We start from the raw sequence: 19,792 nt of genomic DNA, 5'->3' as shown, positions 1-19,792 counted from the left end.
ATGTCCGAGGGACTCAGGCACCCAGGACGGTGATCGAACAAGCCGGAGGATGGGACGGCGCCCACAGCTGCGGCTGGTCAAGGTAGGAGCGCGCCCGGCGGTCCCCGAGCGCGGGCGTCCCCGCCACCCGGTGGGCGCGGGGCGGGTGGCCGGGATGGCACGCGGGAGAGCGGGGCAGAGCCTCGCGCAGGTCCAGGACAACCGGGGTCCGAGGGGCAGCGCGACTCTCGGGCCCGAGCCGAGGCCAGGAGGGTGGGGACAAACTCAGGTACAAAAAAGGAGCCGCGGTGGCGACACTGGCCGGGTGCTGGCGGAGGAGGGCCGCCCACCGGCGGGGACAGCGCGGCGCGGAGACTCCGCGGGGCTGTGGGGCCCGAGCTGCTGCCACGTCCATTCCCACCGCGGCCCTGGACCGGGGGGCTCTGGTGGGTGTCCGCACCCTGTCCCTAGCGCCCTCCTATCGGCTCCCCGGCTCCACGAGCCCCTGCCCAGGGCTGGGGACGTGCGTCCTGCCCATGCCCTGTGCCCGCACCTCCGAGCCGCGCTGGAAGTCGCAGTGCCGGGGAGGGGACGGCGGCCACGGCGGCGGGGAGCAGCGCTGGCTCTCTGCACCTCGGTCCCGCCGGTCAGCTCGCTCCCCCGCCCTGGGTCTGGCGACGCTATGGTGGCTCGGAGTTTAAGAAAGTGGCCAGCCAGGCAACCCAGCGTCTGCCTTTGAAGTTCGGAGCGGCAGGGAGCTGCTGCGGGAGCTGGGAGCCGAAGGAGGACTGGGGACAGCCGGCCCACTGCTCGTGACGGCTGTCACTTCTCGGCGGAGCGCTTCCCCCAGAGCCTCGGTGGCCCAGCGCGCGCACGTCCGCAGCAGCCGGCTGGGGTGGGTGGGCCTCGGCCGCCGGGAAGCTCCGAGGATCGCGTCTCTGGACCCCGCAGGGTTGGTGTGGACTGCCTGGGCCACAAACCCGGGTTTAACCAGGCTCTGTGCTTTTAAAAGCGATTATATTCAAAAGAATGACATGGATTTGGGGGAGGGACGCGGATCGACTGGACTTGTTATGCCACCAGTTATTAAACCAATTGTGTGCCTAACCCTTTCAAGAAGTGGTTTAATTGAGTCAAAGCTCCAAGCTGTTAAAACAAATTGCTAAGATTCAGCAGCTGAGACTTCAAAGGCCTTTCCCCTCTTTCCCTCAAAATGTTGTGTATGGGGTTACTTTTTTCTAAAAAAATAAAATAATTTTTTAGAGGCCATTGAATTAGTCAGATTGAACCCATCTCCCTTCCCCTACCTTGGCCGAGGGATGAGGGCTGACTTGTTTTCGGCATGATCAAGGAGACCTCACAAGGCAGGTATAAGGAAAGACAAGGAGGTTGATGAGATAGCATTGGTGGGTGAGTGTTTCCAAAAAGCCTCAGGTGTGCTAAATCTAGGTCCAAATTCACAAGCCAGACGGAATCCAGTCTTTAAAAGAAATCCAAAGGACCGACTAAAACCCATTGCTTCTTCCCCCCCAACCTCACCAGTATGCATGGTAATAGGGAAATTATCTTTCTCTGGCTTTTCCTAGAACTGTGTGCAATTCCCTGTTTAGAATTAGCAGGTGGATTAGTAGTCTTTTTTCTTCTTGTAGACGGGGTAATGAGGTCTTTGCCCTTCGTGCCTGGTCTGAAGAACCGGGTAGGCGCCCTAGCAATACTAACTAAACAGTTGCCAGCAAAGGAGTGAAGGGGTCAATTCACGGTGGCCTCAATTAAAGTTATTTGTTTGTCTTTTATTTATTTGTGTAGTATGTGCAAGGTGCAGGACAGTGCCTCACAATTACTGTCATTTTATCCTCACAACGGCCCACGCCAGAGGAAATTTTGCTCCCATATTATAGATGAGGAAACACACAGAGAGGCTAGGTAACGTCTCCAAAGGCACACGATGAGTGGATGGAGCCAGAATTCAGACTAGCTCTAAGACTTTTTTGTTAGCGTTTGGCAGAAAAGATACTGAATCACTTAAGACTTATCTTAGACCTCCACTAGATGAGAGCGTAGATTGTTCTTCCTCCTAATTTTATTTTTTCCTCCTGAGTTTATATTGTGATTTGAGTGAATATTTACAGAGCAAAGTGGTTTTTCATTCAACAGTTCATACCCATTCTGTTTCGTGACATTGATGACAATCTTGAAAATCTAGCAGCACTCTTCTCACATCCTCTCTGTGTTTACCACTTCTGTTTGTCCTTCCTTCCCATTCCTTCTTGCTTCTGAGTTGTATCCCTGGACAAATACTATTCTTTGGGCCTCGTGTGACCAGTTGTTCTAAGGAGTGAGTTGGTAAGTTCAGTTTGTTTTGTGAGTAATGAGTCTTTGGGAGTTATGGGGAATTAAAAAAACTGTGACCTCAACAGTGCCTAGCACTGTCCCGGGAGGTGTGACTACACCTAGAGGCACTTTGGAAGAAAGACCTGGTGATACAGCTTTCAAAAATATAGCTTTGAAAACCCCAGGGAGTACAGTGCTTCACCGACACCCACACCCGGGGAGTCAAGTGAGGCAAAGTGGACTTGATCCCAAGTGTTTTTGTTTCTGTAATAGTTACAGAGAACTGCAGAAGAGTTATTATGTGAGTATGTGTGTATGAGAGACGGAGAGAGAGACGTGGGTGCATGTGTGTGAATGAGAGTGAGACATTTACGTGTGACAGTCCAAGAGTGAGCATGGGGGTGGTATGCGTGCGTATTTGTGAAAGTGAGTGTGCATGTGTGTGAGAGTATGTGCATGACAGGAGGTGTGTGGCTGATGGATGATGCATCTGCATACGTGTGAGAGAGCGTGTGAGTGCACGTGATAGAAAAAGATGTGCATTTGTGTGCGTGTGCAGGAGAGGGGGTGTGTGAATGAGAGACCTGTAGAGTGAGAGGGAAGATGAAGGTGAGACACTATCTCCATTCGCAGGGCCTGCGGAGGAAACACACCCAGGTGACCCTCGGGGTGGGGGTCCCACAATGTTGCTTGGAATGGTGGCTGTGGTGACTGGTGCTGAGAAAGCAGGGCCTCATGGTTCTTCACGAGCGTGAGTTCTGAGAGGGAGCTGGCTGTGTTACTATTATTATAAAAGCTTTCTTTCAGCATTACACTAAGTTTGAAAACCAGAGGGGAGAATGATTACAACCTGGCCCTCCTAACATGACTGTTACCATTAAATAATGTCCCCTGCAGGCTGGTGTGAGCACAGCTATGGCCACTGGGTGCCTGCCCCCCTCACGGTTGTGGCTCCAGCCTGTTCCATGGAGTTTCTGAGCCTTCAGTGTCTGCTGATTGCCGATGAATGCATGGCCTTTGCTGTCCCTAGATTGGTGCCCAGTTGGGCCATTTTGATAAAAATGGTGAACTTTTATTCCTTTGATAAACAAGGTGAAGCCAGTTTTTCAAAGGAAGCATTCAACAGAAAGAAGAAGGAAAAAGTGAGCGCACACTGAGGCTGTGGGGGCACCCCCACCCCTGGCACAGATCAAGAGCAAGTCAGAGGCTGAGGGGGGCTGGAAGGCAGGCCAAGCCTTTCTCATTCAGAAAGGGCGGCCTTAGAGAGAGCCCGAGATCAAGTCAGCTCAAGGAGCTTATAGGCTGATCCAGAAGCAGGACACTGATCCCGGGAGGGTGAGGACAGGCTCGATGAGGAGCTTCTCTCACCCCCTCTAACACTGGCTCCTGGGAGAGAAGCTGCATCAGCAGACTGGAGAAGGAAAACAGCTGCACTGAAGAAGGACTTTGAGGTCAAGGGTTCCACTTAGCACCAAATGCCAGACTGCTCGTTGCAGCCATGGGCCTGAGCCCTGACTGAGCATGGAGTGGCCAGGAGGGCATTAAGTATGGGCCGATCCTTCCTGCAGCCATCTTCCTGGTGGTTGTTGAGCCTGTCTAGGGTCCCCGCTCTGCCTCCAGAGCTGCAGTGGTGTCATGTATAACAGGTCAGGCTGGAAGGTTGGTGGTTCAAATCCACTTGCTACTCCTCAGAAGTCAGGGCCGTCTCTCATAAAGATCTCAGCACAACCTCAGAAACTGATCAAGGGTCCCCATCACTCAGAGTCAACTTGACAGTGGGATCAAGATGTGTAGTTCAAATTCCGAACAGGTTACAAGGTGTCTGATATTAAAAAGGAAATGAGATCATGTCGGAAAAGCAACTGACAGCAGAAATTGGACAGTCAGTATGTGACATTTGTGCGACATTCACAACATTGAGCCCAATAATACCACAATGCACATAGTAGGTATTTAGCAAATGCTTGGATGGATGGTTTTATTGTTGATTCCTTCATTCTTATACTATGCAATTTGAATGATTCCATTGTTCCCAATAAGATGCAGGTGCCATGTCAAACAGGAAGGGGTCAAACTACCCTCAGTGAAAAGCCATCTCTGACACACCTTCCCCCCCACCCGCCCCAGCCCCCAGCTTGATGGGATGAATGATGGGAGAAGGGAGGGTTGGCAGTGTCAACTCCCCTCCTGCCCCAGGATGCTTTCCATAACAGTCAGACCCACCACTGGCCAGCTGATTCCAACTCACCCCTGTAGGATGGAGCAGAACGGCCCACAGCGTTTGCCAGGCTGTAAATCATTATGGGCGTGGACCAAATCCTCTTCTCCCACAGAGCAGCTGGTGAGGTCAAACCAACAACTTTTAAGTAAGCAGCTGAATTTCCTTGACCACCATACCACCAGGGCTTCTTGCTTGCCATAGTTTCCCAGGGGAGGGCGGGAGTGTAAGGTTGCTGGAGTGCAAAGGTTAAAGGGCAAAAGCGAATCCTCTGCTGTGGAGTCAATTCTGATCCACAGGGTCGGACCGTCCACCAGGTTTCTGAGGCTGCAAATCTGAGCAGGAGGACATGGCCTCATCTTTCTCTCAAAGAGCAGCTGGTAGCTTTGAACTGCTGACCGTTTGGTTAGCAGCTCAGCACACAGCACGCGTCACCACCAGGGCTCCTTTATAAAGGGCAGAGATGTGTCCAGTGGACCTTCCGAACATCTCTGACGTGGGAAAACATTTGACAACAAGGACTGAGGCGTGCAGGGTGGATAATGCAAAATGAATTCTCTGATGTGAGTAATTTTTCTGAAAACTAATTGAAGCCTGTTAAGCAGCAGATTATTTATTAACCGTTTATTTGCAGGACAAGTGATATTAGCTTCATTTGACAAAATGGAGAGGAAGAAAGTGAGTATAGACACCTCTTCTCTCTTCTGTGAAGTGGGCTCTAGGGTGCAGCTCTGGAAGCAGGTTCTGGACATATGACAACCCCACCACCCCCACACTCCATTCAAGTTGCTTCAGCAAAACACTTTCTTTTGGCAACTGTCTTTCTTCCTAAAATCATGAAATCATTCCTGAAGTGGATAATGTTTGTGGATGCGCTTTCTGCCCTATGTTGGTTCTGCTGTATTTCATGGAGCCAATTTCAACTCACAGCAATTACATGTGAAAGAGTTTAACTGCCCCATAGGGGATTTGGAAGACTGTGTTCTTTATGGACTCACACCACCATGTCTTTCCTCCGTGAAGCTACTAGGTAGATTATAACAACTATCAACTTTTTGATTATATAAACACAGGCAATCTTTTTTTTCCTTTTCTTTTATTATTAATCTTAATGAAAATTTACAGAGACTTGAGATTTCCATTCTTTCATTGTTGTACATTTCTCCCTGCCCACCCCTCCCCACCCAGTACACTCTTCTTTTTGAAAAGTAAAAAAAAAATTTTTTCATTGTTTTACAATCCCTCCCCCCAGGACCACTCCACTATGCAGCCTTCGTTCTGTACTCCTGTCATGACAATAATACCTAAATCATATGTCCCTTTTAAACCATTTTCTCCCTCAACTGTTTCAATGAAGTATACATTATTTATCCCATCTTTCTCAGTCTTCCCTCAACCCTGATGTCAGTCCTGTTTTACAAGAGTGGCACTGTGCAATATTTGTCTCTGTGTAACTGAGATACTTCACTCAGCATAATGTCCTCCAGGGTCACCTACTTTGAATAATATTGCATGAGTTCCTTGTTTTTCAATGCAGCATAGTATTCCATTGTGTGACTAGAACACAGCTTTTCTATCCATTTGTTTCTTGATGGGCACTTAGGTTGTTTCCAACTCCTTGCTATTGTGAACAAAGCCATGATAAACATGGGTGTGCATTAAACACAGGCAATCTTATGACCCCACCCCTGGCCTTGCTGGGCCCCAGAGAGCAACTTCAGTGAGGTGCTTACTGGCGGGGTTTGTAGGGCACCAGCACCTGCCCCCCTCACCTGTTGACTTCTTCCCAACTTCCAGGTCTTCTGGTAGCTGGCCAGAATGCCCAGGTCAGGGCCGAAAGAGAAACTGGCCAGACTGGTCCAGCTGCTTCTGTGTCTGAAGAGCCAGGGACCTGGGCATTTGTAGACAGAATGACTACGGCCTGCCCACCACCCTGGGAAGGAATTCTGGTGGCCCTAGTCGTTGCACTGGCAACATCCCAAAGGTCCATGGTTTGAATCCACTGACTGCTCCATAGGAGAAAGATGAGCAGTCTCCTTCTGTGTGATTAGTTGCCTCCAAAAACCCACTGGAGGATCAGCTATGGGGCCTTATGGAGGTGCTGTGGGAGTTTGACCCTTTAAGCACTGGGAGGTCAAGGCTTTAAGGAGAGTTTGGACAACATATGGGTTAGTGTGTCCAGCAAGTACTTTTGCCAAAGAGCTAGAAGGCAGTCTTCCTAAGGAGAAGGAGCCGGGCTTCAGGACAATGGGAGGGTTAGCTGTGACCACCCCTCAAAATCTCCTGGATAGTGCAAACTACTAACCCTTCTTGTTGCTAACCAGAAGATTGGAGGTTCAAGTTCCCCCAGCGAAGCCTCAGAAGAAAGGCCTGGCAATTTACTCCTGAAAAATGAGTCCCTAAAATTCCCAGGATCCCAAATCTCATGGGCCTTATGTAGACAGACAATCTGGAGTAGGAATGGACTTGATGGTGACTGAGTTCATCGATTCTTCTTTCCATGTTTTCCCAGTCTCCCTGGAGGGTTTGCGAAGGGCTCGTGGTTTCTGAAAGACCTCTTCCAGCTTAGTGGGGTCCAGAGATACTTCCACTGTGGGAACTTAGAAAGTCTGTGAGCAGAGATGAGGAAAGGAAGGGCGGTCTGAGATGAGATGCTGTGCTAACTTGAAAAGGAAGTGATTCCCAGAGGGGCTGGCTGCCCGGCAGGTGAGCTTAGGGAAAGCCTGGGCCTGTGGGAGGGGTCTCTCCGCACCCAGAGTCCCTGCACCCATGACTCTGGCCCACCCTCAGAAATAATGGCAAAGCTTTTCCCTTGCCTTCAGGTGGACTTGTTATTATGTTGAGAAATGGCAATAGTTATGAGTGCTATGAGTCGTGCTCCACTGGATGGCAATCAACAACGACAACAAGAACAAGATGGACATACAGAAAGACAGTCACAGACGGACAAGGATAAGAGAGACTAAATATGATGCAGAGATGGAGCACACTGGCTACAACTGGAATGGACTAGAACAGATGGAAAAAGCTGGAAAAGGAGAGAGAGAGGTCCAGACAGGGAGCATTTCCTGGGTCTCCCCCTTTCTCCATTTTTCACAAGAATCCCCCACTCCTAACCCAGTGCCTAGAGCCTTCCTCAGCTCTCTCAGAGTCCAGGATTGCTGAGCAGCAACTGCTGTATGGAGGTTGCTGATGTGTCTCTGTGCAAAGACCTCCCCTCACACACCGTCAAACAGTTCAGTACAGAAAACACAGCCTGCTGCCTTTATAGTCCTCGGCATGCAGCTGACACACTCACACACACACACTCTCTCTCTCTCTCTCTCTCACACACACACACCCTTGGGTCTGTAATGTTATTGCCATTGAGTTAGAATCGACTCCTAGCTGACTCTTCAGCACGTTTTTAGAGGCTGTCAATTGCGTGGGAGGAGACTGACTGTCTTTCACTCGGGGAGAGCTGGTGGATTTGAACAACCTGCCTTTGGGTTAGCAGCCCGTTTCATTACTCACTTGGCCTCTAGAACTCCCTCGGATCTGTGATATTAACCCTTTCTTCCTGCTGCCCTCTGGGAGGCCACCACTGCCACAGTTCTCACCCCTTCTGTAGCACACGTGGACCAGGAAAGTGTGCTGTGCAGCAGACACCAGTTTGAGGCCAGAACGGAGTGCTCAAGGCCACAGGGCCGGTCACCAGGGTGGCTGGTAAGCTGGGCAGGCTCCAGGGCCGTGGCTGGGCGCCTCAGAGGCTCGGCCACTCTGCTGTCCTGTCCTGCCCTGCAGGACAAAGCTGGCCCTGGGAGGGAGAGCTGCATCCTGCCTTGTGCCTCTGCCTCTCCCCTCCCTTCTGTTCTCCCTCTGTCTGCTCAGCTGATGCACCGCTTAATGAGCTGCTCCCTTGACCAAGGCACTGGTCATTCACCTGAGTCCATGATAGACGAGATCACTTGCTCCCACATCTCCTATCCCTCACCTCAGGCCCTCTGCCTCTCCCTCCTCCCCCTACCATTCCCCAGAATATTCCTTTCTGTTACTCTGAGTCACTCCATCCCAATCCTCCCTGTCCTGCCCACCAAAGTCTTCCTGAACCAGTCACACCTCCTCCTCCAGGAAGCCCTCTCAGTATAAACTCATTACTCATTGGTTCTTCTTTGCTTACATCCATGTCTTCTCCTCTGGTGGGGGCCCTGAGCTCCCTGCAATGTCTGAAGACCAGGCTCCACAGGGAGCACAGGGTTCCCCAGCCATGTGGATCTTCCAGCAGTTTGGTGCCTCCCGTTGAAAACACACACACACACACACACACACACACACACACACACGATGTTCCCCAGCACCTCATCGAGCACTGTGCACACAGCAGGCACATGCTAGGTGCTGAGCACAGTAGGAGGCATCTCCTTTCCCCTGTCCCTCTGAGATGCGTCTGTCTGTCCATAAGCATGCAGGCGCTATGACAACAGGGAGCCCAGAAATGACAAGCTAGACAGACAGATCCCTAGCTGCCTCCGCGTTTGCATTTATGACTCAACAGCTTGTCTAGTGCTGTGATGTGGTGCCACTTGGTAATGCTCAGGGAGTCTGGGCCTGTGGGTTCTGCCCCTGGTTCCTGCAGCACTGGGAATATTGTCCATGTTCATTCAGGGGTGGCATTTTGCTTCTTGAAGGCCGATGGGAGATGCCGTGAGGAAGTTTGGAGCAGGGCTGAGGACAGCTGTATGAGCCTTCTCAGAAGAGTCTTCTCAGAAGCCAGGGTTTTCAAAGACGAGGGTTCTGGCACTAGTCCTCAAGCAGGGCTTGGGAAGCCTTGATGGCAGCCTGGGGCCCCCTCCCCACCACTACCCTGGCTCTGCTACTGTTGAAGGCAGAAGCATCAGGTCTGGCAGGCGAGGACAGAGGCTCTCATGGCCTAGTTCTATTCTCTTGATGGAATCTTGTCCTTCAAGCTACATCCTGCTTCCCCAACTCCCTATGGGCAGGGAGGGGGTGGCCTCTGGGGGCCCTTTCTCCTCAGACTATTGGGCCTCATGGTCTTATTACTGCCAAACTGAGAAAAGGGAGGCCATAATGTGGCAGGGGAAATTATACCCCAATAACCAGAGCACCCCGGAGAAAGGAGCTGTCCCTGGAGCTGGGGACTGGAGCCCAGCTCTGCCACTTCCTGGCCAGGTGTTCTTGGACAAATCACACAGCCTGTCTGGGCTTCTGTGCTCTCATCTGGAGATCAGAGAGAACCGTGCCTCCCCCAGAGAATTGATGAAGAATCTAGAGAGAACTGTTACGTTAGGGGCCTGCCTGCCACCTGCTGCTTTCACCGTGGACCCCGCTCCCCACCTCCATCCCCCGCCCCTACACTGCCCTCCCAGCCCCTCACCTCACCAAGCAGTGAAATTGCCAGTCTGCATTTACTTTTTGGACAGTGCATAAGGATGATCTTAGAATTGATGCTTTTGAATCATGGTGTTGGTAAAGAATATGAAATCTACCACGGGCTGCCAGAAGAATGAGCAGGTCTTTCTTGGAAGACGCACAGACGAAATGTTCCTTAGAAGCGAGGCTGTCAAGACTTTGTCTCATAGACTTTGCAGCAGGGCCTCATGCTTGGTGAAGTCAAAGAACAATCCATTGATCCTCAGTGAAATGGATTGACTCAGTTGTTGTGCCAGTGGGCTCGAACACCACTGTGGGGACGGTGCAGGACTGCATTCTGTTTTATTCTGTTTTATGTAGGGTTGCTCTGAGGGAGCCGACTTAATAGCACCTTAATAGTAACTCACTTTAAAAAAATTATTTTATTTTATTATTTTTTGTGTGTGTACCATCAAATTAGATCTGACTGGTACAGGAGGAGATTGTCCCTCCTTCTCCAGCAGAGCATCTGGTGGATTCAAACCATGTTCCTCTGGGTTTGCAATGAGTAACTTACTTTTTAAGCTACACCAATGGTTAAAGGCCCAGCTGCTCACTGAAGTTTCAGATTTCTACCGTAACCTACAAGCAAGTAACTAAGAAAAAACAAACAAAACAACTAACCACACAATTGTTGTCACTGTTGTTGAGCGTCTTCAAGTCAGCTGGGCTGTGATCTTTACAGCCAGCACCACAATCTACACCCAAATCCTGTGGGGCAGCTCTGCTTTGGCACATAAGCTGTTATGAATTAAAATCATCTTGACAGGACCCAGCAACAATGAGGTTTTTCCACATCTGGTTGTGCTGCCGTGCACTTGGCCCCAGGCTGCCTTCTGTGGAAGGGAGTGTGAGATGGGGTGGACTCTTTCTGGCCAGTGAGGAGTGGGGCCCCCCTTTCGCTTCTTTTCCTCACCTATCAGCCCGCACCTCCTCTCCACTCCTGATACCTAGTGTCCACAAGGCTCCCCAGAAGTAAGAGAAGCCCCTGGAGTCTGGATGGCAGCCCCATATGGATTCTACCTGAGGCCCCTCCAGATGGAAAGGAGTTCCTTCCTCCAGGGCTGTGGCCCCTTCATCTGGCCCCCTGTATGCCTGCCTGTTTTTGTGCTGCCTCAGTTTCCAAGTGGCCAAGTCACCGAGCACCTACCTCCTGCAGGGCAAACTGGGTGCACGCTCAGCTTCTGTGGAGCGCCCAGGAGGGACCTGGAAGATGCTGACCGGGCAGGGCCAGCATGGCAGCGAGGTGTAGAGGTCACTCTCAAAGACTGACTGACCTCTCCCTTCAGGCTGCGGCCAGGAGGAGGGGAAATGGCAATTTTAATGTCACCCCAGATGTTTGCCTATCAGAATGGACTGGGGCCTTCCTCCTGTACTTAAGGAACCTCCGCTCTTCTTCCATTCTCTCCAGGGATTGCCCCCTGCTCCCAACCCCATGGTGCCCAGACAGGTGTCTTCTCAGCTGGAGGGAATCCCATGACCCTCTAGGCTAGGATTTCTCAGCATCAGCACCACTGGCGTTTGGAGCCAGATCATTCTCTGTCTTCCTGTGCATTGTAAGGTGTTTGGCAGCATCCTTGGTTTCTGCCCACTCAATGCCAGTAACACTCCTCCAATGTCTCCAGACACTACCCGAAGTCCTCTGGGGATAAAAATCATCTCCCTTTGAGAATTACTAGGCTAGTTCACTTCGTTTTAATGCTAACCTGGGGATCATGAAAAATACAGAGACCCTGGAGCTTTCTCCCACAGCCCTACTAAACTGAACTCTTTAGTGAATGGCACTTTCTGTCTCCTGGATGCTCAGCACTGCCTGAAAACATCAGACTAGTCTAATTCTCTTCTTCTGTGACAAAGAATCAGAGGGTGGGTGCCGTGGCTAATTCAGGAACAATTCTGTAGTCATTCTGAACCTCTCCCCAGTTTCTGCTCCACAGAGTTTGGGGGTCCAGCAGCCGCCTTTAAATTGTCTCTCATGACCTTAGGAAGCAGTTGCTCCTCCTGGCAAAACCATCTCCAGCCTCTTCAATCCTAATCCAAATCTACTGCCGTTAAGAGGACTCTGACTCAGAGTGGCCCTCAGGGACAAAGGAGACTTGCCCACGGGGTTCCTGAAGCTAGAAAACTATGAAAACAGACTCCCGCATCGTCCTCCACAAGAGCATGGGTGGATTAGAACTGCCAGCCTGTAAGTTAACAGCCGAGTGCTTTATCCTGTTCCACTGGGGCTCCTTCCAGCCTCCTGAGTGTTTTCTAACCTGCTATCATTTCCACCATCAGAGGGGATCGCTCTGCCTTCCTGACCCCCCTCACGTGGCTTTTCCATGCAGCCCTTAAAGGCCATGCATTTTCTGTGGATGCTGAGACCCTCGTCCCTCCAGCCTTGTCAGGGAGCTGAGGCAGCACACTGTGCGGAGTGTCACCTGCATAGCTGGTGTCTCCACAGATGGCCCTGACACCTCGCTCTGTCTCCTAGAGCAGCAGACGCTGTTCCACCCTCAGGACGGCTGCCTAGTGTCTGGGAGCCAGACACCCACAGTTTAAGTGGAGGCCCTGCGGGGAGGCAGCTCTAGGCTAGAGCTGGATCCATCCTGCCAGAGCCAAACCCAGCTGCTCATCTTTCAGGGGGAGCACTTTGACTTTTTTGGTGTGATTGGAGTAAAAATTTGCAGAGCACGTGCATTTCCTGTGCAGTAGCTTATGCGTTCTTTGACGGCGAGTCCCTGTGGTGACAGGTTCCTCAAAACGCCCCTGATTTCTCCCTGTTCACATCCCCCCTTCTTTTCCACCTTTGACACTTTGTGTTTGCGGCAGGTGCTGCCCTTCTGGTCTCGCATGGCCTCCTGTTCAGAACAGCACACTCCTCACCTCACGGGTAGGCCTGCTCGTTGTATAGGCCTGCGTGCTGTTCGGCTTGGCCTTCTTGAGTCCTGCCAGCCACAGAGCCTGCGGTTTCCTTGAGCTGCATTGAAACAAGTGACCAGAAACTTAGTGGCTTAAAACCACAGACATTTATATCCTCGCAGCTCTGAGGCTTGAAGTCCAAGATCCCCAGGACAGAGGTTGCAGGATCTAGGGAAGAATTCTTTCTTCTTCTTCTAATTCAGTTGGCTCCAACCATTCCCTGTCCTCCTGCCTTTCGTCCCAGTGGGTCTTGACATGGCGTTTCTCTCCTGTACCACTTCTGTCTGTCTCAACTCCCTGACTCTCTTTTCCTTATTAGGATACCTGTTGTTGTCATCAGAGTCCCGGTCCACCTGATAGTCCAGAAAGACCTCCTCATCTCAAGATCCTCTCTTGAAGATGAGCGAGAGAACTGTTTAGAAGGGATATATAATTAGGTACAGCTATGGCTGACTCTGAGAAGAATGGGAATCCCAGAACATTTGATCATGCTAATGCGAAACTTATACTTGGTCCAAGAGGCAGTCATCAGAACAGAGCTGGGAGACACTGGATGGTTCAAAATCAAGAAAGGGGTCCGTCAGGGATGTATTTTGTCTCCATACCTTTTCAATCTGTATGTAGAGCAGATCATCCGAGACGCTGGGCTGTACGAGGAGGAATGTGGCATCAGGATTGGTGGAAGAATCGTGAACAACCTGCATTATGCAGATGACACAACCCTGCTTGCTGAAACTGAGGAGGACCTGAGGCGCTTGCTGCAGAAGGTCAAGGGCTGCAGTCTTCAATATGGATTGAAGCTCAATATCAAGAAAACAAAGATTCTCACCACTGGGCCAATTGGCAGCATCAGTATGGATGGTGAAGAGATTGAGATAGTTAACAGTTTTGTTTGCTTTGTCTCACATTCAACACTCTTGGTAACAGCAGCCAGGAAATCAGGAGACGAATTGCATTGGGAAAGTCAGCTCTGAGGGACCTCTCAAGAGTACTGAAGAGCAATGACGTCAGGCTGGAGACTAAGGTGCGCCTGATCTGGGCTATAGTCTTTGCAATTACGTGCTATGTATCAGAGAGTTGGACAGTGAATAGGGATGATAGAAAGATAATTGATGCCTTTGAGTTGTGGTGCTGGAGAAGAGTGTTGAATATACCATGGACTGCTAGGAGAACAAACAGGTTTGTCCTGGAGAGAGTGAAGCCAGAATGTTCCCCGGAGTCAAGGATTCTGAAGCTTCGTCTGACATACTTTGGGCATGTTGCAAGGAGGGACAAGTCCTTGGAGAGGGACATCATGTTTGGGAGAGTGGAGGGATGGTGCAGGAGAGGAAGACCCTCGTGGAGATGGATCGATTCTGTGACTGGAGCAGTGGGAATGAATGTGTTTGAGACAGCAAGGCTGGCACAGGATAGAACGGTGTTTGGGGCTCTTGTACATAGGGTCACTATGAGTCGCAAACGACTCGATGGCACGTATAACAACAACAATCATGACAGGAGTCCAGAATGAAGGCTGCACAGTTGAGTGGAGTTGGGGGGAGGGATTGTATAACAATGAAAGCATTTTTCTTCTACGTTTTCAAAGAGAAGAGTGAATTGGGGGGGCAGGGCAGCAAGGAGAAAAGTGCAACAATGAATGAATGGAAATCCAAAATCTTTCATTAAAAAAACTTTCATTAAAATTCATAATAATAATAAACAATTAATAATAATAGAAAAATTCCTCTGCTGACTCACAAGGGTCTGCAAAGACCCCCTCTCTCTGAATGAGGCCCATGCACAGCATTCTGGAGCCCCTGAGTGGCACAGTGAAGTGCCAGACACTAACCAAAAAATAGGCAGTTCAAGCCCACCTAGACACACCTTGGAAGGTAAGTTTGGCAATCTGCTTCTCAAAGGAGAACTCTGTGGAGCAGGACCCCTCTACACTCACTGGGTGCTCGTGATTCAGGATCAAGTTCACGGCCACTAACACCACAGGTTTGGAGGTTAGCAAGTGGACGAACCTTTGGGGAGATCACTATCAGAACCACTGCAGATCCTACTGGTGTCTGCCCCCCACTTCTACCACCAGCTCTTGGCAGCCAGGCTGCAGCTTGTACCTAGAGGTCGAGGGCAAAGAATGCTGAAAAGGAGGCTGGGGAGAGGAAGGGGTAAGACAGGCACTTCTGCGCAGCAGTGGGAGTTCTGTTCCTGTTCAGTCCTTCCACTGACTGAAGTGCATGACTCAGGCATGAACAGCCAACTGCCCTTGTCCAAATCCATTTTGTCATTTGCACAGTGAAACAGAGTAAACCTCTAGCTTCTTTGAGAAAATTCCTAGTCAAAGTCAAAGCCAAAAATTCCAAAAAGACAAGACAAACAAAGGCTGGAGAAGACCAAGAGACGTGAGGCTCTGAGGGAGGGGAAGAGAGGTGGGGCTGAGGGGACAGGGTGCAACCTCTCTGTTGTCCCAGAACTGGTTTGTCTGGGTTGGAGTGGGAGCCTAGCTCTGAATCTCCCACCTTGCAGGACTTATGCCTTCAGTGCACACCCCTGGTCTCCAAGATGGGGAGTTCCTGCAAGAGGAAAAGAAGGTTAAAAAAAAAAGTGGGAAAAAGAACTGATCCCCAAAGAGCAATGCTCTGGGCAGAACTCCATGGTCAAAACTGAGGATTCACTCATTGACCAATTTGATGAACAGGTATTGGAGTGCCTGCTCTGGCATAGCCCTTAGGGAGTTGCGGTTCGAATCCACAGAGCGGCCCCCTCAGGGAGTGGGAGAAAATGGGCAATCTCCTCCTCTGGTGACTTACAGGCTTGGAAACCCCTCAAAGGGTCGCTGTGAGTCGGAACTAACAACCTCAGTGAGCGAGTTTTGACTGTCCTGGGCCTCACTGAGAGTCCAGAAAAAGCAGGGTCCTTTCCTCAGGGAGCTTACTGCCCACTGGCACAGTTTATCTGGGGCCTTGAAGGCCCACCCATCTCCAGAGCTGGGCCTCTCCAGGCCCTTGCTGTTCCTGGGTTGGTGAAGCTGATGGTCCAAGTGGTGTAAGCCATTTCCTCCCCCGTGAGGGGAACAGGGGAATGCCTGGGTAGTGCAGAGCACCAGGCCCCGGGGAGAAGTTCTGGAGGCGGGGAACACCCAGGCATTACCCTCTACAACTGTGGGTAGATTTTCCTTTCCATTTTTTCTCTCACTGTACAACAGCAATTTAAGCTAATTAACTGTAACAAATTATTTCTCCTCTGCCTAGAATAATCTCTCACTGCTCACCCACTTCTGAGGGGAAGCACAGGCTCACTGCCAGCGAGGTGGGGCAAGTTGTGACTGTCCCAGAGAGAGGCGGTGAGGTGGGAGGGAGGCTGGCTTGGGGCAGGGTGGAGGCCTTCTGCTTACCGGGTCCGTCTTGAGCAGCTAAAAGGACTAAGGACATCTGAGGATCCGTCTCTGTCCTGTGTTCTCAGTCCGGCTTTACTCTGGCTATTTACTTAGTGGGAGTCTCTGAGTTGTGCAAATGCTTAACACGGCTACTAATTAAAGGTTGAAGGTTCTAGTCCACCCAAAATCTCCAAGATAAAAGGCTTGGTTAGCAATGTGTTTCTGGAAAAATCGGCCATTGGAAACCTCACTGAGCAGGGTTATATTCTGACACATGTGGGTTGCCAGGAGTCAACTCTCTGGCAAGGTTAAAAAAAAATCTTTGGTGCATCTCTGCGTAGATGAGGAAAAGATACCCCCAACCCCACCTCCAGGTCCTGTTCCTGGCCATGCACAGCTCAACCCCCTTATTTCAGCCCCCTTACTGGCCCCTCCTGCTGGCATCTCTGTGCAGAAATCACACACTTGAGTGTGGGGCCCTGCCCTGCCCCCGTGTTCAATCGGTAACTATAGATATACCCCTCGTGGGCACAGGCGTGGCTCTGAAGAGCTGACTGTGCCTATGCCTGGTTTCTGCAAAGCAGAACTTCTGAATTAGGGAGCCAGCTTTTTAAAGAAATCTCGATGTGTGACCCCTCCACCCCCAGCATTTTCTTATATAGATTTTTCTTCTGCAGTTACTTGAAATAGGCAGCACACAAGCACACGGCAGAGCAAAGTGGGGTTTCAAACCCTGCGGTTGTTGCCGAGCCTGACGTGTGGCGATCGTTTGTTACAGTGTAGAGCTGCTTCTTAGAGTTTTCTTGGCTGTAAACTATGCAACTAGATTGCCAAGTTTTTCTTTCCTTTTTTAAATTCTGCTTTGAGTTAAAATTTCCAGAGCAATTGACTTTCCATTCACTTATTCATATAGCTTTTGTTTTAAAGTTACCACCCCACACTCATAGTAACAGCATTTCCCCCACTTCCTTCTTATAATGCTAGTTTCCCTTCGCCCTTCTAGCTTATTCCACTCCTGCCTTCTGATCTCTCTCCTTGGGCAAATACTGCCCTTGCAGTCTCATGTAATTGATTGTTCACAGGGATGAGTGTCCTTGTTCACCTTATAGTTATGTCTTGTTTTGCCAGGTCTTTCTTACGCAGTGCTACTGGGTAAGTTCAAACAGCTACCCTTTAGTTTTAGTTGGCGCCAAGTTGATTCCCACTTAAGATGTAGCTGAAAGGTTGGCAGTTTGAACTCTCCAGAGGCTTTTTTGGGGAAGGATGAAGCAGTCTCCTCCCGTAAAGATCTCCAGTCTTGGAAACCTGATGGAAGTTCAACGTGAGTTGGCATTAACTCGATGGCAGTGGTCTCAGGTTTTGTGGGCTTGGAGATTGTACAGCTGAGTCAGGTGGTCCAACATGGGGTCTGAAAGTGTGAAGTCAGCTGACTTGAGGACCCCAGAGGAGCAAGTCTTCCTTGGCCAGCAGGGGGCAGTGTTGCTGAGATTCACCTGGCAAGACTGTGACTTTGATCTGGAAATCAGGGATCCTCTAGGGCTCAGGTCAGTGGCAACCTCTGGGGATGGGAGTTTGCAATAATGCCCAGTTTCATCCCAGTCCTCTGAGCTGAGACAGGAGAGCTGGGCTCCAGACTGGGCACTGCCCCACAGAGCAGGTAACAGGTGCTCACTTTCTGCCCCTGGGCCTCAGTTTTCCCATCTGTTAATGGCAACATTGACAGATATCATAACAGTCTCGGGAAGCCACCTGGCACTCCAGTCCCATTGTGTCCCCTGTAGCCCAGCTTCAAGCAGCCCCTTTTGGTCTCCCCATCTCTCAATCCCAAGCTCAGGACCTTTGTCCAGAAGGCCCACTCTCTCCCTCCTATATCCATGTCCACCTGCCCATCCTCTAGCTCACCTCCTCCAGGAAGCCCACCCTGCTCTGTACCCACTGCTAGAGAAGCACCCATTCTCCTTTCCTCTGAGTTCCTTTCCTGTCCTCCAGTCTCCCTCCTAGTTCTGAGTGTAGAATCCCAGTCTAGCAAAGGGGCCTGATGAGATTTACTAAAGCTCTTGGTTAAAAAAGAAAAACAAGCTTTCCCTTTAAACAGATAAAACCTGGCTAAGATGAGAGCTGTGGAGAAGGCCAGCACACCAGCCTGAAGGGATGCGGGGAGGGTGGGGATTCTGGCTGCACCCCTTCCCTGGAGCCTGGGAGAAGCCCCATGAGAAAGTGCAGCTTTTGTGGTCTTTCCATGTGGCCAGTGAGGATTCTGGGCCCCAGAATGACCAAGATGCATTGACCCAGTGACACTTAAAGGGGACTTGACATTTCAGAAAGCATCTCTCATCTTGTTTTCCCAAAACAGTCCTGTTATGATGCAGGTAAGAAAGACCCATCGTACCCACTGGCTTCACAGACAAGGAAGATGGGGTTCAGAGGCCCAGGTGACTCACCTGGTGTTGCAGGTAGTCCAGCGCTTGATAGAGAGCTTGGAGGAGGACGCTGCAGTCCCGTGGCACTGTTAAAAGCTCTTCTCAGTCCCTCATCCCAGCTTGGCCCAAGCTCAGAACCAGAGGGTGCAATGAAAAGAGAGGAATACAGCCAGCTGCTCTTTGCCCTTCATGAACTTTAATGGGTGGGGGCAGCCCCAAAGCCTCTGCCACTCCTCCCCCTCTCTCCAGTGGCCCTTCAGGACCCTCCCCAAAAGGTTAATTACCAAATCATCCCATCAAAGAAAATTGCACTTTTGTGCCTTAAAGACCAAGCTGAGCTTCAGCAATGTGGTTATTTATGGTCTCTAATAAGCATTTTCCGGGCGTGATTAACCTTTATGCCAAAGCCACACTGGGATTTGGGATGGCAGCTTCAATTCCAGCTTGCTTTCTGCTGGCCCGGGGGTGGGGGGCATTACAGCAGCTGGAGCTGGAGCTGGAGCTGGAGCTGTCAGACCCTGTAACTCCTCCTAGGACTTCTGCACTGCAGGCCCTAGGATAGAGCTTCCCTTGCCTCTGTCTCTTTCCCCAGGGCTATGGCCTTCCCTGAGCCTAGCCAGACTAGAAGTCTGCCACCCCACCTCTGTCATTTTCCTTCTCAGAAGGCAGACAAATAATTTGCCAGCTTGTTTTGAATTGAACATCCATGGAAACAGCAGTCGAGAAATCAAACAATGTATTGTATTGGGCCAATCTATGGCCAAGGATTTTTTTCAAGTGCTAAAGAGCAAGGATGTCACTTTGTGGACTAAGGTGGGCCTGACCCAACACATGGTATTTGCCATTATCTCATATGTATGTGAAAACTGGAAAATAAATAAGGAAGCCTAAAGAAGAATTTGAATTGTTATTTTGGCAGAAAATTGATTATATCCTGGATTGTCAAAAGGACATGCAACGAAAATGCTTTTTGGAGATGAGGATGAAAGGACTTCATCTCACATACTTTGGACATATTATCAGGAGGAGTCAAGCCCTGGAGAAAAATATCGTGCTTGATAAATTAGAGGGCCAATGGGAAAAAGAGGAAGACCTTTAATGAGCTGGATTGACACAGTGAGTGCAACAGTGGGCCAAATATGGCAGGGATGTGAGAATGAGACAGGACAG

The 19,792-nt window shown here is 50.4% G+C and overlaps 1 protein-coding gene across 3 annotated transcripts in view; it reads left to right on the top strand.

Moving 5' to 3' along the window:
- Positions 1–6: 6 nt before the first annotated feature.
- Positions 7–19,792, top strand: part of CRHR1 (corticotropin releasing hormone receptor 1) — a 58,887-nt gene continuing 39,101 nt past the window's right edge. For all 3 annotated transcript variants that reach the window (XM_006897813.1, XM_006897812.1, XM_006897811.1), the window contains exon 1: positions 7–82. In XM_006897813.1, coding sequence (XP_006897875.1) covers positions 50–82 — 33 coding nt within the window. In that variant the 5' untranslated portion in view covers positions 7–49. The remainder of the gene's footprint in view (positions 83–19,792) is intronic.

Source organism: Elephantulus edwardii, unplaced genomic scaffold, assembly GCF_000299155.1.
Source record: "Elephantulus edwardii isolate Elephantulus edwardi_28Jun2011 unplaced genomic scaffold, EleEdw1.0 scaffold00216, whole genome shotgun sequence".
Lineage (NCBI taxonomy): Eukaryota > Metazoa > Chordata > Mammalia > Macroscelidea > Macroscelididae > Elephantulus > Elephantulus edwardii.
Note: the sequence above shows the minus strand (reverse complement) of the source record. Positions and strands in the feature narration are given on the sequence as shown.